The sequence below is a fragment of the Eutrema salsugineum genome, unplaced genomic scaffold (genome assembly GCF_000478725.1).
Source record: "Eutrema salsugineum unplaced genomic scaffold, Eutsalg1_0 scaffold_13, whole genome shotgun sequence".
Classification (NCBI taxonomy): Eukaryota; Viridiplantae; Streptophyta; class Magnoliopsida; order Brassicales; family Brassicaceae; genus Eutrema; species Eutrema salsugineum.
The window spans coordinates 3,659,648-3,672,477 of NW_006256885.1; the positions used below are offsets into that span (position 1 = coordinate 3,659,648).

Sequence of the window (12,830 nt, forward strand, 5' to 3'; positions counted from 1 at the left end):
GTGAAAGAACAAAATTGTCGCATGATCAAGAATTCAAGATAGTGGAAACATTTGAGACAAAATAAACTTTTTGCATAATAAAAAGCTACTAGAACATGGAAGTAAGTCACTTTCATACTACTATATAGCAAAATCTCAAAATGTTGAAACATGAAAATTTACTAGTCAAAATGTTGAAACATGAAAATTGATAGCCAAAATGTTAGAGATGTTGAACGGGTTAAGCCCAATGGATTTAGGGCCCAACACTATTTTGCATTTTTACGAAAAGCGGGAAAATCTTGAGAAGTCAAAAAGTCAAAACATTTCGTATCTCTTCCCCAAACTCTCTCAACTCTCTCAGTCTCACAGTTCCTTCTTCTATCTTTCAGTAATCATTTGAATTCTTGTGTTGGATCGTTCATTCCCTATTCCCTTCGTTTCCCATTAAAATTTCTCAAATTTAACCTGAAAACGTGAGATTTGTTTTTGGAAATTTCGCTTTTTGTTAGGATCCCAATTCACAATTTTAGGGTTTCTGCCCTTTTTTCGGGGTTTACGCTTAAGGGTATGACTAATCCAATCTCTCCCTATATAAGCTTAAATTCCGTGCGGCTTCACAGAAAATGACGAGTCACGGTGGCGGTGGAGTTCGCGGCGAGAGGATTCATACGGTACAGCCGGAGAGAGATTTGGTGGCAAATTGGGAAGTTGATTTGTCGGAAAAGCTAGAAGAGTACCTACTTAAAATTTGCTCCGGAGAAATCACCGGGAACGAAGATGGTCAGGTTCCTGTGAATTTCGCCGAAGGTTTGTGGTTCTCCTTCGATTCAGAGATTTCTGGTTGTATTTAATTTGATTTAGGGTCATTGAAAATTGGGTTTCGATTTTATGTTCCGGGGCTCTGTAGCTGCTTTGCTGCTTCAGGGTTCGGTCCAGGTTTACAGCAAGAAAGTGGAGTACTTGTACAATTTGGTCCTACGTACGTTGGAGTTTCTTTCGAAACAAAGGTTCGTCTTTTTTTATTCCCTGTTTTTTTTTTTTTTTGTCTTCATTAGTTAATAAGCAAAGGTAATCGAACATGATAAAAGATCAGTACTTTTTGGTAGATGCCAAACATCTCAGGATTTTAGGGGGGCTAACTTCTATTATCATCTTTCTCTCTGTGTATGGGTCTGCTTTGTGTTCACAGATGAAGTGAATTTATACAATGGTTCAATGGCTGCACTTGAAAACGCCTTTTTCTACATAAGTGCTGTGTCTATGCTGGGACTTGATGATTTCTTGTTTTTTTTTAGTATTCGAGTTGCTAATCGTTAGTTCTGGTCATCTTATCACCCTCTTGATTTCACTTGGAAAATTTGCATCCTGAGCCTCTTGTAATTATTAGAGAAATGATGTACTGGAAAAACCAGAAATCGTATTAGAATCAAATAGAGGCCATATATATTTCTCAATTTTACAAAAGGCTACATATTCAAAAAGTTAAAAATGATTCTCTCATTGATCATTTTGTTCTTGTTATCTTAATCAGAGAGCAAGAACAGTCCAAAGGTACATCAAACGAGGCTGAGGAAAGCTCCTCTCGTCAGGTTGATGAAGAAGAAAATGATCTCTTCTGGAATGTAGATGACATCCCAGGTAGATAAAGTTTTGAATTTTTAACATGATATCCTGGTGCCACTCAAGAGAGCAGATTTCTAATCCAGATGTTGTTAAGTATATAGTGGACGCAAAGAATAGCTTGGACAACTCGGTTGGCGGGGATTCCTGTCCAAGTCAGTTTGTGAAGCCTCCGGCAAATCTAGTTGTTCTTGAAGGTGACTGCTTGGATACTAGTGGTGACGGAGGAGAATTAGAATCCTATCTGGTATAGCATGTTCTTCCACCTCTCAGAGTATTGGAAAATAAAAAAGAGCCTGGGGTTTGAACTGCTTTTTCGCTTTCATGTCTTGCAGTTGGCAACTACACATCTCTACCGGGATTTTATTCTATTAGACCCATGTGATGCTGTAGCGGTAAATGAATTTTTAGGTGATAACTATGCCGGTAAAGGAAAGAACAGTGCTCTCAGAGGCAGCTCCCGTTCGTAAAAGTTTTCACTCACCAGCAGGACGTTCTGGAGGAAGTGCTCGTAGATCATCTGTGGGAAAGAATCAGGGCACCAATTTCAACTCGTCACCAATAGTTGGGAATGCTCCCGATGTTGAAAACTGTAACCAAGGGTCTCAACCTCCTCCTATCTTTGGAGACGATGATCATGGTTTTGACATTGATAATGACCATGGAGGAACCATGGATTTAAGTGATACAGATGCTGATGAAGATGATCCATGGAAGCCATTGAATCCCTATGAACCCGGGAATTTGAAAGTGAAGCCTTTCAAAAAAGGTTGGGAGATGGCTATCTTGATTGATCTTCTAAGCTATATCTTTCGATCTGTGCCTTACTTCTGCTTCATGTTATACTTTATTTCTTGATCAGTAAAAACTTTCAGAAAGATCGGAGGGAGCCTTACCAAGGACCATATATCTTCCATGTTTCCTCTCGCTAGACCCAACGGTCCCATCAGCACAGAGCTCAACGGAATTTGGGAGAAGCGCCGTGGTACTGGTAAAGACGAGAGAGTACAACAAGACATTCCCTATCACGAGAAGGTCTGTGTTTTCTCTATAGCCTTTTCTGATATATTAATGCAGAAATGAAAAACTGATATTTTTGATCTCAGCTTCGAGCGTTGCTCGTGAATGGAGGAAAACAACCTTCTGATGCTAATGGCAATCACAAGGACGGCGATAAGGATAACCATGATGAAGCTAATAATGGCGACTTCGATGATTTTGGGGAGCATGATGATCATGAATTCATGGATGAAGATGGTCTCCATATGGTGAGTAGTTATTAGTTCACTTATTTGATCACACTGGTGGAATATATATGCAACACTTATCCGCTCTTTTAATTTCATGCAGAATGATGGTGGAGCGGCAGATTTTCCCAACTACGATGGATTTGGAAACGACGACTCACACTGTCAAGAAAGCTTGGAAGATCTTTGTCGCTCACACCTGGTAACTACATTGGTTTAATCTGATTCTATGGAATCTCAGATGTTTAAATTCTCATCTTCTGATGTCATATTTTACTACCCCGGAGTTGGTGTTTTTCATCCATTTTCTTATGGAAGCTTAAATGTTATGTATTTTTGTAGGACGCTCTTCTTGCTAACATAGCTAAAAGTGAGAAGCAAACGGATCTGGCTGCTCGGGTTTCGTCGTGGAAACAGAAAATCGAGCAAAACCTAGAAGAACAAGTAATCTCTTTCTCCTAGTTTCTGTTACCACCATTCACTTGAAGTCAGAAATGTGATACATTTTCTAAATCGTCTGGTTTTATTCTACGATCAGGAGCTACACCCTCCTTTTGACATTCAAGAATATGGAGCAAAGATTATCAACAAACTGACTGTTGAAGATAGTGGAAACGTCGAGACCTTTACTGATCTCATGAAAGACCAAGAAAAGCACGATGTAGCCCGGGCTTTCTCCGCTCTTCTTCAGTTGGTAAGTCACAGAGGAAAACATTTTCTATATGTTACATCAAACAAGAAAATCATCATTTGACTTAAAAATGTTTTTCCAGGTGAACAATGGAGACGTTGATCTCGAAAAACCTGGAAACTCCGTAGGCCAACCAGTGTGTTATACAGCGGTTAATCCTTTCAGCGTTAGGTTGCTCAGTGTTTGTAACAGAAAGACTGAGAAAAGAGCAATGCATTTACCCCGGAAACGAGCCAAATCCCCGATAGCCAAAGGCAAAGCTCACGAGTCACCACCACCAAAGAAGCCAAATACATGTTCTGTGTCAGGCTCAGGCCAGACTCGGAAAGTCTCGTTAAAGATATCAAAGATCAACAGTGTCGGCGCAAGATGCACACCGAACAGTAAGAAGAGACGAAAGAGTAGATCTGATGAGGTAGGCGAGGTAACTGAAGTTTCTTCAATCAAAAGCAGAGCGAGAAAATTGTAAAGCTAAAATGGCTAATGACTCCACAAATTAGATTGTAGTAGGTGTGGCATTTTAATCAGACAGTTAGGAAACTCTGTAACTGTCAGTTATGTAATTTATAATGAAGGCATTGTTAGAACTTAGAAGAGGTAGCATATGTTGTAATAACAATGAAAGGCGTTCCACTTTTGAGGATCTTTTAACATATTAGAAACGGTGCTTGTGGAAATTTTAAGAGTTCGGATTATTTTTTTAACTTGAGGTTCTTTATCCCAAGAGAATCGAATCGATAACTTTTTCAAATTGAAAATTTTCAAATAATGTCATAGATAACTCTTATATATCTAGATGCCTTGTTCGATCTGTTCCAACTTTTAGCTCAAGTTGCATGATTGCATCTTTTTCTTAGCCACTTGTCCATTTATTTTCGTTGTTTTATCACATTTTTAACTTATTGACTTATCACTTCTGAAAACAATTTTCAGCGAGAAATAAATTTTAGTAAAAATATATATAATTATACTTATCACTGAGAGAATGTATATATACACATAACTATAAATTAGTAACTATACTTATGGAGCTTCAGCGGACTCTATTGTCTAACCCAGATCCGGAAACTGCAAGGGAGGAACATCAAACTCGGGCCAAATGGAAAACTCTCATTACTGCGGAAGAAAAGTTCTATGCTCAGAAGTCAAGAGTTCGATGGCTGCATTTGGGTGATAAGAATACTAGGTATTTCCACAGAATGGTTGCCCAACGAGTTACTCGCAACCATATTCATTTTCTTAGAGATGTAGATGACAGGATGATTGCTACTCTTGATGATATTAAATCCCATTCTGCTGACTACTTCAAAGGGATCATTGGTCACACAGAGATGCCTGTTTCTCCGTGCTCTGTTGGACAGCTTCAAGCGTTGATGTCATTTCGTTGTTCTGAATCGCAGAGGATGGATCTTCAGAGGGATGTAACTGCTGATGAGATTAAAGAGATTGTCTTTGCTATGCCTCTGAATAAGAGCCCAGGGCCGGATGGATATTCTGTGGAATTTTTGCGCTCTTCTTGGGACACAGTTGGTAAAGATGTAGTTGCTGGGGTTATGGAATTCTTTAGGAATGGTCGTCTCCTTAAAGATTTAAATAATACGGCCATTACCTTGATTCCGAAGACTCCGGAGGCGTGCAAACTCGGTGATTACAGACCCATAAGCTGCTGTAACATCATCTACAAAGTAATCTCCAGGGTTATTGCGAGCCGTCTAAAGCCGGTCCTTCTTCAGTGTATTAGTCCGAACCAGGCGGCTTTCCTAAAAGGTAGAAGTCTCGGTGAGAATGTGCTTCTCTCATCTGAATTGATCAGGAAGTATAACAACATGTCATGTCCCAAGAGCTGCATGCTGAAAGTAGACATCCGCAAGGCGTTTGATACCGTGTGTTGGGACTTGGTCCTAAAAATCCTTGAGGCACAAAATTTCCCTTCCTTGTTCATTTCCTGGATCAAGGAATGTATTACTTCTCCCAGATTCTCGATATCTATCAACGGGGAGCTCGCGGGTTTCTTTGCTGGTAAGAAAGGGTTACGCCAAGGAGATTCGATCTCGCCTTACTTGTTCATTATGGTCATGGAGGTGTTATCATCTCTGCTAGAGAATGCTGCTGACAATGGAATGTTGACTCTTCACCCCCACTGTGAAGATCCGCGAATTACCCACCTTTTATTCGCCGACGATCTATTGGTTTTCTCGGATGGATCACAACATTCTCTCTCGGGTATTAAGAAGGTTATGGACGAGTTCAAGAGCATCAGTGGTCTGGACATGAATGTTGTCAAAACAGAGATCTTCTTTGGTGGTTATGATGAAATTGAGATTGCTGAGCTTTGTGGATTCTCTGGGTTTACGTTGGGCTCATTCCCTACTCGGTATTTAGGTCTGCCTCTCAACCCGAGAAGAATATCTTTATCTACTCTTCAGCCGTTCATTGAAAAGATCACTAGCAAGCTGCATAGTTGGACTGTTAAGCTGCTGTCTTTTGCCGGTAAAGTGAGGCTCGTTGCCTCCGTTATCTACGGTATGGTTAACTTCTGGAGCTCAGTCTTCTCTCTTCCTAAGAGTTTTTATGTAAAAATCGACTCTCTATGTGCTGCTTTCCTTTGGAAGAACAAGACTTGCTCGGCGAATGGAGCAAGAGTTGCCTGGAAAAACGTTTGCAAACCGAAGGCTGAGGGTGGCCTTGGTATTCGTTTGTTGGAGGAGTTTCAGACGGTTTTCCGTTTGAAGCTCATTTGGAACTTCTTCTCGAAATCGGGTTCTCTCTGGGTGGCATGGCTTCGGGCTCATATTTTCCATCGGCGGTGTTTTTGGCAAACCGAAGACGCCATCAGATTCTCTCCTACGGTTCGGAGTATGCTCCAACTAAAGCACCGGTTGGTAGACTTCATGCGGTGTGATATTGGAAATGGGGAGAATGCTTCCTTTTGGTTTGATTATTGGACGGAGCTTGGACCATTGAGTAGGTTCTTCGGAGAAAGAGGGCCTCGACAACTTCGCTTGCGGCTTCAAGATAAGGTCGTTCACGCCACTAGGCATGGCGAATGGCGTTTGCCTGCAGCCAGATCCGATCAGGCGCACGATTTGCAGGTCATTCTAACATCTACCTCTCCTCCCAGCGCTGCTCGCGGTAGCGATCGCTATCTATGGCGAAGTGCTTCAGGTACTTTTGTGCAGGATTTCTCGTCTAAGGCTACTTGGAATGCTTTGCGGGTGACCGCTCCCACTGTCGCTTGGCATAAGTCGGTGTGGTTTAAGGAAGCTATTCCCCGCTGTACCTTTATTACCTGGTTGTCCATGTTATCTCGGCTCCCCACCAAAGACAGACTCTTGAATTGGGGAATGGCTGTTTCCGACCAATGTGTCTTATGTAGAGCAGGGCCTGAATCGCATGACCATCTGTTCTTCGCCTGCTCTTTCTCCTCGGACCTATGGACTCGTTTTGTAAACAGAGTATGCGCTCCTGTTCCTCTCTCGCTTCGTGCTGTCGTTGCATTCATCTCCTCCAGGAATCACTTCTCTTCAGTGGGACTGAAGTCTGTGTTTAAGCTTCTGCTTCAAGTCGTTATCTACGCCATTTGGAGAGAGCGCAACTCTCGCATTTTCAAAGACTCCAGCTCCCCTGTCCCAGTTGTTCGTGCTTCGGTGGATAGAATGCTTCGGGATCGTCTCCTCTCCTTCCCGCCGATTTCTACGACGTCTCCCTCCCTTCTTGAGTTATATTTCCAGCATCTTGGTTCCATAAGCTAACGGATGTATCCTTAATCTTCTTCCTAATCTTTTTCTCTTTCTCTTCTTGTAATAAGTGATCCCTCACAACTATGTAAAATCTTGAAAATGGTATGAATCTTAACATGTTCGACCAAAAAAAAAAAAAAAAAACTATAAATTAGTAACAAATCCAATAAAAAAGAAACATAAAACGACGTTAGAGTATGAAAAGGAAGAAACATACCAAATGAGTCTCGGACTGTAGCTACATGTAAATTCCTTAATAACACTGTTTTAGGACTTTTTGCCTTTTGGGTCTTTGGGAAAGCAACAAAGACTTTCGAGTCATCTAATTGACGATGGAAAGTTCGCGGAAATTGTACTCATGTTGATTTTGTTTTTGTCTTCTACTTGTATGAGTTAGTACACACGTACCTAAATTGCCCCTTCATTTACGTTTCTATTGCTAGCTTTACCAACCTTTATTCAGTTTTTTTAGGTTTTTTTTTTGATAATCAAATATTTTTGTATCAAAAACTAATCATTCACGCGTATTTCTCAACGACAATCATCGACAGCAATATGTTCTTATGTATTATTTTCATTTAAAAAATTTGATGATTAGATTTGGAGATAGTACGAGTTGTTTTATATCAATAATAAACTTTTGATGATTGGATTTGGAGATAGTGCGAGTTGTTACTCCGTTTTGTTGTGAACATGAATTAGTTGCAACATGTTGTGGTGTGGTTAGGAGGCATAAGACTTGGTCCACTTACGCGTAGTAACCAAGAGTCTTTTTTCAATACATTTATAAACTATAAAAGTGACAAGTGAAAGAATTAAAGTCAAAACTCGAAAGTCGTTCGTAGTCGTGTTGAGCACTATAAATCTCCTACTGACTGTTACTTACCGTGTTAAAACTCTTTTTTTATACATGGGATTCGATCGTTGGAATCTGATTGCCTGCATGTTTTTTTATATATATTTTTTTTTGCGTAAATAGAGTACGATATACCAAAACAAATAAAAAGGTTAACTCGACCAGATCAACTAGAAGTAATCAGAGAATCAGACCACACAGTAACACATTATGTTTTCTAAGGTGTAACTTGCAAGGTACTTAGTTGTAGCATATGTAAAGAAACGCAGAGAATGCACACACACAAAAAAGACCTATCATAATCGTATTTAACAAGTAAGATGTATCATGTATGTGAAGAAACATTAACAAGATATATGTACATAACTTAATTTAACCAATAATACTAATTTATGAAACAATTTCAGCTTTGTACATGCACAATGACATTTTTTTTGGGTCGGACGACAGAAGAACATGCACCCAATAGACGCTCATTTTTTTAAAAACAATTTATATCAATGCTAATTTTACTATTTTGTTCGATTATTCTCAAATTAAACAATGATCGCAATTGACATTTCCATAATTAAAGAGCGGGTGATAGAGTATGAAATATATGCCTTTGACTGTTTTGATGATGGAATTTTTTACATTCAATAAACTGACAAATTTTTAAATTAGATGGGTTCTCAAGACTCTAAATTGGTATTAAATAAACTTATGTAAAGTCTCTATCATGAATTCATGACCACTGAATAGGAATTACAGAAACATCATGTAGAAATGGGAAAAGAAAAAAGAGAAGATAAAGAAAAATAAATGGAAATTGAATTCAATATCGACGACCGACTATATGTACATCTTCAAACAAGCCTATCTAATCTAAAAATAACGGACGGTGCATATTGACTCGATGGTAGTTCAGATTACGCCACGTGTTCACGGGCGCTGAAAATCAACCCTCGACAAAGGCTTGTTGCCTTTTATCATCACTGTATATAATAAACTTTTGCATTCTCCTCGAGGTTAAAATCAAAACCAATAAGGAACATCCACGTGGCAAGTCACCTCGTCTCCTCACCTCCCCGTTCGATATCTGACCCGGTCATGGGTATCCGACAGATCGACGACGGCGATAGCGGCTGAGCTCCGGCAATAGGAGACGAAGCGCTTCTCCGTTCTCTACTTAACATCCGAGTGAAAGATAACATCCGACTAATCGGCGACCTAAACGAGTGATTCGCCGGCGAGTTCCGAGTCAAATCGTTTTCAAACTCGTTGAAATTCCTCCTCGGTACCTCAATCGCCGCCGGTTTTCTCCCCAAATCTTCCGTCGGCATTGCAGAAGGCCCAGATCCATGGGGCTCACCGCTCAATCCAGAGCTCGAACCGGGTTCAATCGAAGAAACCGGGTCAGAAGAAATCGCAATCACGACTTGCTCATCCGCAGCCGCCGGCGACGACGCGGTGTTTTCATTTCCGGCGAGAGGCTCGACGAGAGAGCGGCAGAGAGGACAGGTGGAATGAGAATGAAACCACATATCGATGCAATCAACATGAAAAGTGTGTTTGCAATTGGGCAAAACCCGACCCGACTCGGTCTCTTCGAATTCGGAGAGACAAACGGAGCACTCGATCGGATCTTTATGGGTCGAATCGGAGAAAGTGAAAACGGGGAGAGATTTTAAGACGGCGGGGTCGAGGCCGCGTGTGGAGACGATGGAAGCGGCGGCGGCGGTGGAAGGATCGGCGGTGAAGAAAACCATTGTGTCGCGTCGGTTACGGCTGCGGCGGCGGAGATGGCGTCTGCGAGCGCGGAGGAGATACCAGCGAGCGTAGAGATGGAGGAAGACCATTAAAATGACGACGAAGAAGAGGATTACTATTGCGCTTAGCATGATTTTTCCGCTCATGGCGTAGGGCCGAGAAGCCGAGATGTTTCCGTCGGGTCTCGCCATCGGATCCTGCTCGTATGAGTTCATGATTTTGGTGGCGAGTGAGAGATTCAGAGAGAGAGAAAGAGAGAGAGAGAGTCAACTAGTGAAAGAAAGCGAAGAAAGTTTGGGTTTTTAGTAATGGCGAGAGAGCGAGCGAGAGAGGTTCGTGCGAAAGCGCAATGTTAGACGACGCCAAAGTTGACGCGCGAATTTTCTCTTTGACCATTCTGCCCTTCCCCACACTTTATTTTGTTAACTTTTTCAGTATTGAGTTCGAATATGTTTTTTCAAAAATGCTAGAAAAATACAATTTTTTGTTTTTCTTTTGCCAAAACGCTAGTAAATACTTTACCTTGTGAATTTAGTAAAACAAATTATACTTTCTTATGTTCGACCAAAAAAAAAAAAAAAAATTATACTTTCTTATTTTTTTTCTCCTTTCCTTCTCTGATTCATTCTCATACTCGGTTTCTGTTTCTTTTAAATGGTCCTGGTTTGTGTTTTATTGCAGTTTTTTATTGTAATAAATGGAGGTTGATTCATAAGAGACTAGCTCAATAGCCTTTTGAGTTTTGACCAATCTTTACAGGGATCCTATATACCTTTCACCACAACCTATCTATACACTGATTAGCTTTCTTAACAATACTATTCGACTTCAATACTCCAAATGTACAACTCTGCTTCCATGCGGAATCTTGACGATAGAAAAAGCCTTCAACGACAAATACCTCTGTCAAGATGACATCTCCTTGGAATTGAATCACTACAGAACCTATGCAGCTGACGAGGTATGTCAAAACTTAACTGCACCTGAAAAGTTACAATTCACAACAATATTTGAGGTTTAATCCAATACAACATACAGCATCATGAAGCAATATAAGTTTTGAACCTAAGCTTATAAAAGGTAAGTTTATATAACCTGTGTGTCCTCTCCCCAAACTGCAACTACACCATCATATGCGTGAGACCAAAAGCATCAGAGTAACACTTAACTCCTCATGAGTTTCAGCTCGCGGTATCACCTACTTAGACACACGTTCATTTGGTGAGAACCCATCTTTTATCATTTTCTTAAACAGCGCATCAGCTTCATGAATTAGGCCACGCCTACAAAATCCCGATATCATTGTAGTGTATGTTACAACATTCGGCTTCATCCCTTTGGAGAAAAGGCTACAAAATAAATCAAAAGCATCTTCCACCTTACCAGCCTTGCACATCCCTTGAATAATGATAGTATATGTAACAATACTAACATCCATTTCTCTCTTCCGCATGTATTCGAACATCATCATTGCTTTCTCTACGTGCCCGTTACAACATAGACCATCTAGCAGAACGTTGTAGGTCCTAATATCGGGAGGTGGCGCACCATGATAACCCATCTGATTGAACAGTTTTTGAGCAACATTTGGTTTTCCCACTAGACAATAACCCTGAATAAGCGCGGTGTAAGTGATTGTGTTGGCAAGTAATCCTCTTTGGGACATTTTGTAAAAGATTCTCACCCCATCATCTACTCTCTTAGACTTGCAAAATCCATGTATGAGAGTAGTATAAGTCACTATATTTGCTTTCCATCCCTTGCTTTCCATCAGATGAAACATTTGCATAGCTTCACTTAGCCGACCGTGCATGCAAAACCCCTTGATCAGTGAGTTGTAAGTGAAAACATTAGGATCTATAGACATACTGATCATCACCTTGTACAGTTCTTTAGCCTCCAAAAGCTTCCCAGCTTTCACAAACGCATCGATCAATGTAGTGAAAGTGATCGCACTAGGATCTATTTTCCTCTTCATCATGTCTCTCAGGAGCCAGGCGGCATCGCTCCATCTACCGGAATCACAAAGACCAGTCACTAGAGAGTTGTAAGTAACAACATTTGGTCTAACACCATTGGTTTGCATTTGGTTGAAAAGGTCTAACGCGTGATTCACATGTCTGTTTTTACAAAGACAGTGAATCAGCGTGGTGTATGTCACAACGTTAGGTCTATATCCCATTTCCACAATCTGATCAAACAAAGCTATGGCATCATCGATGCTATTCCTATGACAGAAACCATTGAGCAGAGAAGTAAAGGTGACTATATCAGGCTCAAAACCAAGTTTCATCATCTTCCCAATAAAAGACGAAGCAAGACAAGGAGGCTGAGAGGATTGGCACAAACAATTCATCACGATGTTGCAGGTGTACAGAACAGGTGAAATTCCAAGCATTTGCATTTGCTCGAAAAGAGAGATCACAACGTCATACCTCTTCATCTTGGCAATAACACTCAATAATCTAGTGAAATCGACGATGGAGGGAAGAGGACGAGAGTGAACCATGCGAGTGAATAAATCGAGAGCTTCATAAAACTGAAGATTGTGAAGACCATTTCTCAAATTGTCTCGGTAATCAGAAAAAGCTCGTACCCAGAAACAGAAACCCCAAAGGCTAAAGGAAGGAGGAGCTCCAGGATTACCAATCTCCAGACGATGCCTATGATGAAGAAACCTCTTCGCTATCGACGCAAACCCAGTCGCAATGGATCTACGCATTCACAATCTATGTCTCTGGAGTCATTTCCCTGTGAGTAAAGAGAGAAAGTGGGAGAGAGGAAACGCTAGAAGAAGACGAACGCTTAAACCCTCTCGTATGCTTGTTAAGAGAAGCGACGGACATGACCTGAGTCTCTCGCGTAGTCTTTTAACCATTTTCTTTTTCTCTCTTCAACTATTTTTAATTAGTTTAATTGATCTTCAAAATTAGATTAATTTAATT

General features: G+C 40.7%; 3 protein-coding genes across 5 annotated transcripts; 1 reads left to right on the forward strand and 2 right to left on the reverse strand.

Moving 5' to 3' along the window:
- Window positions 1-337: 337 nt before the first annotated feature.
- LOC18024992 (condensin-2 complex subunit H2) lies at window positions 338-4,194 on the forward strand. Its single transcript, XM_024159080.1, is given in 12 exon segments — window positions 338-789; window positions 890-989; window positions 1,514-1,620; window positions 1,707-1,849; window positions 1,938-2,063; window positions 2,065-2,371; window positions 2,465-2,637; window positions 2,709-2,870; window positions 2,953-3,051; window positions 3,192-3,293; window positions 3,388-3,543; window positions 3,623-4,194. Coding segments are annotated over 12 exon segments (2,046 nt in total). The 5' UTR covers window positions 338-605; the 3' UTR covers window positions 4,010-4,194.
- Window positions 4,195-8,812: 4,618 nt separating this feature from the next.
- On the reverse strand, window positions 8,813-10,218 carry LOC18025120 (RING-H2 finger protein ATL2). The gene has a single exon (XM_006406749.2). It carries the CDS (start codon window positions 10,098-10,100, stop codon window positions 9,183-9,185), a length of 918 nt encoding a protein of 305 aa, XP_006406812.1. The 5' UTR covers window positions 10,101-10,218; the 3' UTR covers window positions 8,813-9,182.
- Window positions 10,219-10,621: 403 nt separating this feature from the next.
- On the reverse strand, window positions 10,622-12,618 carry LOC18025121 (putative pentatricopeptide repeat-containing protein At3g16710, mitochondrial). Of its 3 annotated transcripts, XR_002900796.1 has the most exons (3): window positions 11,570-12,618; window positions 10,981-11,497; window positions 10,622-10,868 (listed from the first exon to the last, which is right to left on the reverse strand). XR_002900796.1 is itself a non-coding variant. In XM_024159647.1 (2 exons), the coding sequence occupies exons 1-2, from the start codon at window positions 12,605-12,607 to the stop codon at window positions 11,158-11,160; spliced, it is 1,350 nt and encodes a 449-aa protein (XP_024015415.1). In that variant the 5' UTR covers window positions 12,608-12,618; the 3' UTR covers window positions 11,027-11,157. The 3 variants fall into 3 exon arrangements, 1 of the variants encoding a protein (XP_024015415.1); XR_002900795.1 differs by having other exon boundaries at window positions 10,981-12,618; XM_024159647.1 differs by lacking the exon at window positions 10,622-10,868 and having other exon boundaries at window positions 11,027-11,168; window positions 11,269-12,618.
- Between the last annotated feature and the right edge of the window lie 212 nt (window positions 12,619-12,830).

Excerpts from the sequence above, each read along its gene's own strand:
- LOC18025121 (XM_024159647.1), bottom strand. The coding sequence starts at position 12,607 with ATGCGTAGATCCATTGCGACTGGGTTTGCGTCGATAGCGAAGAGGTTT.
- LOC18025120 (XM_006406749.2), bottom strand. The coding sequence starts at position 10,100 with ATGAACTCATACGAGCAGGATCCGATGGCGAGACCCGACGGAAACATC.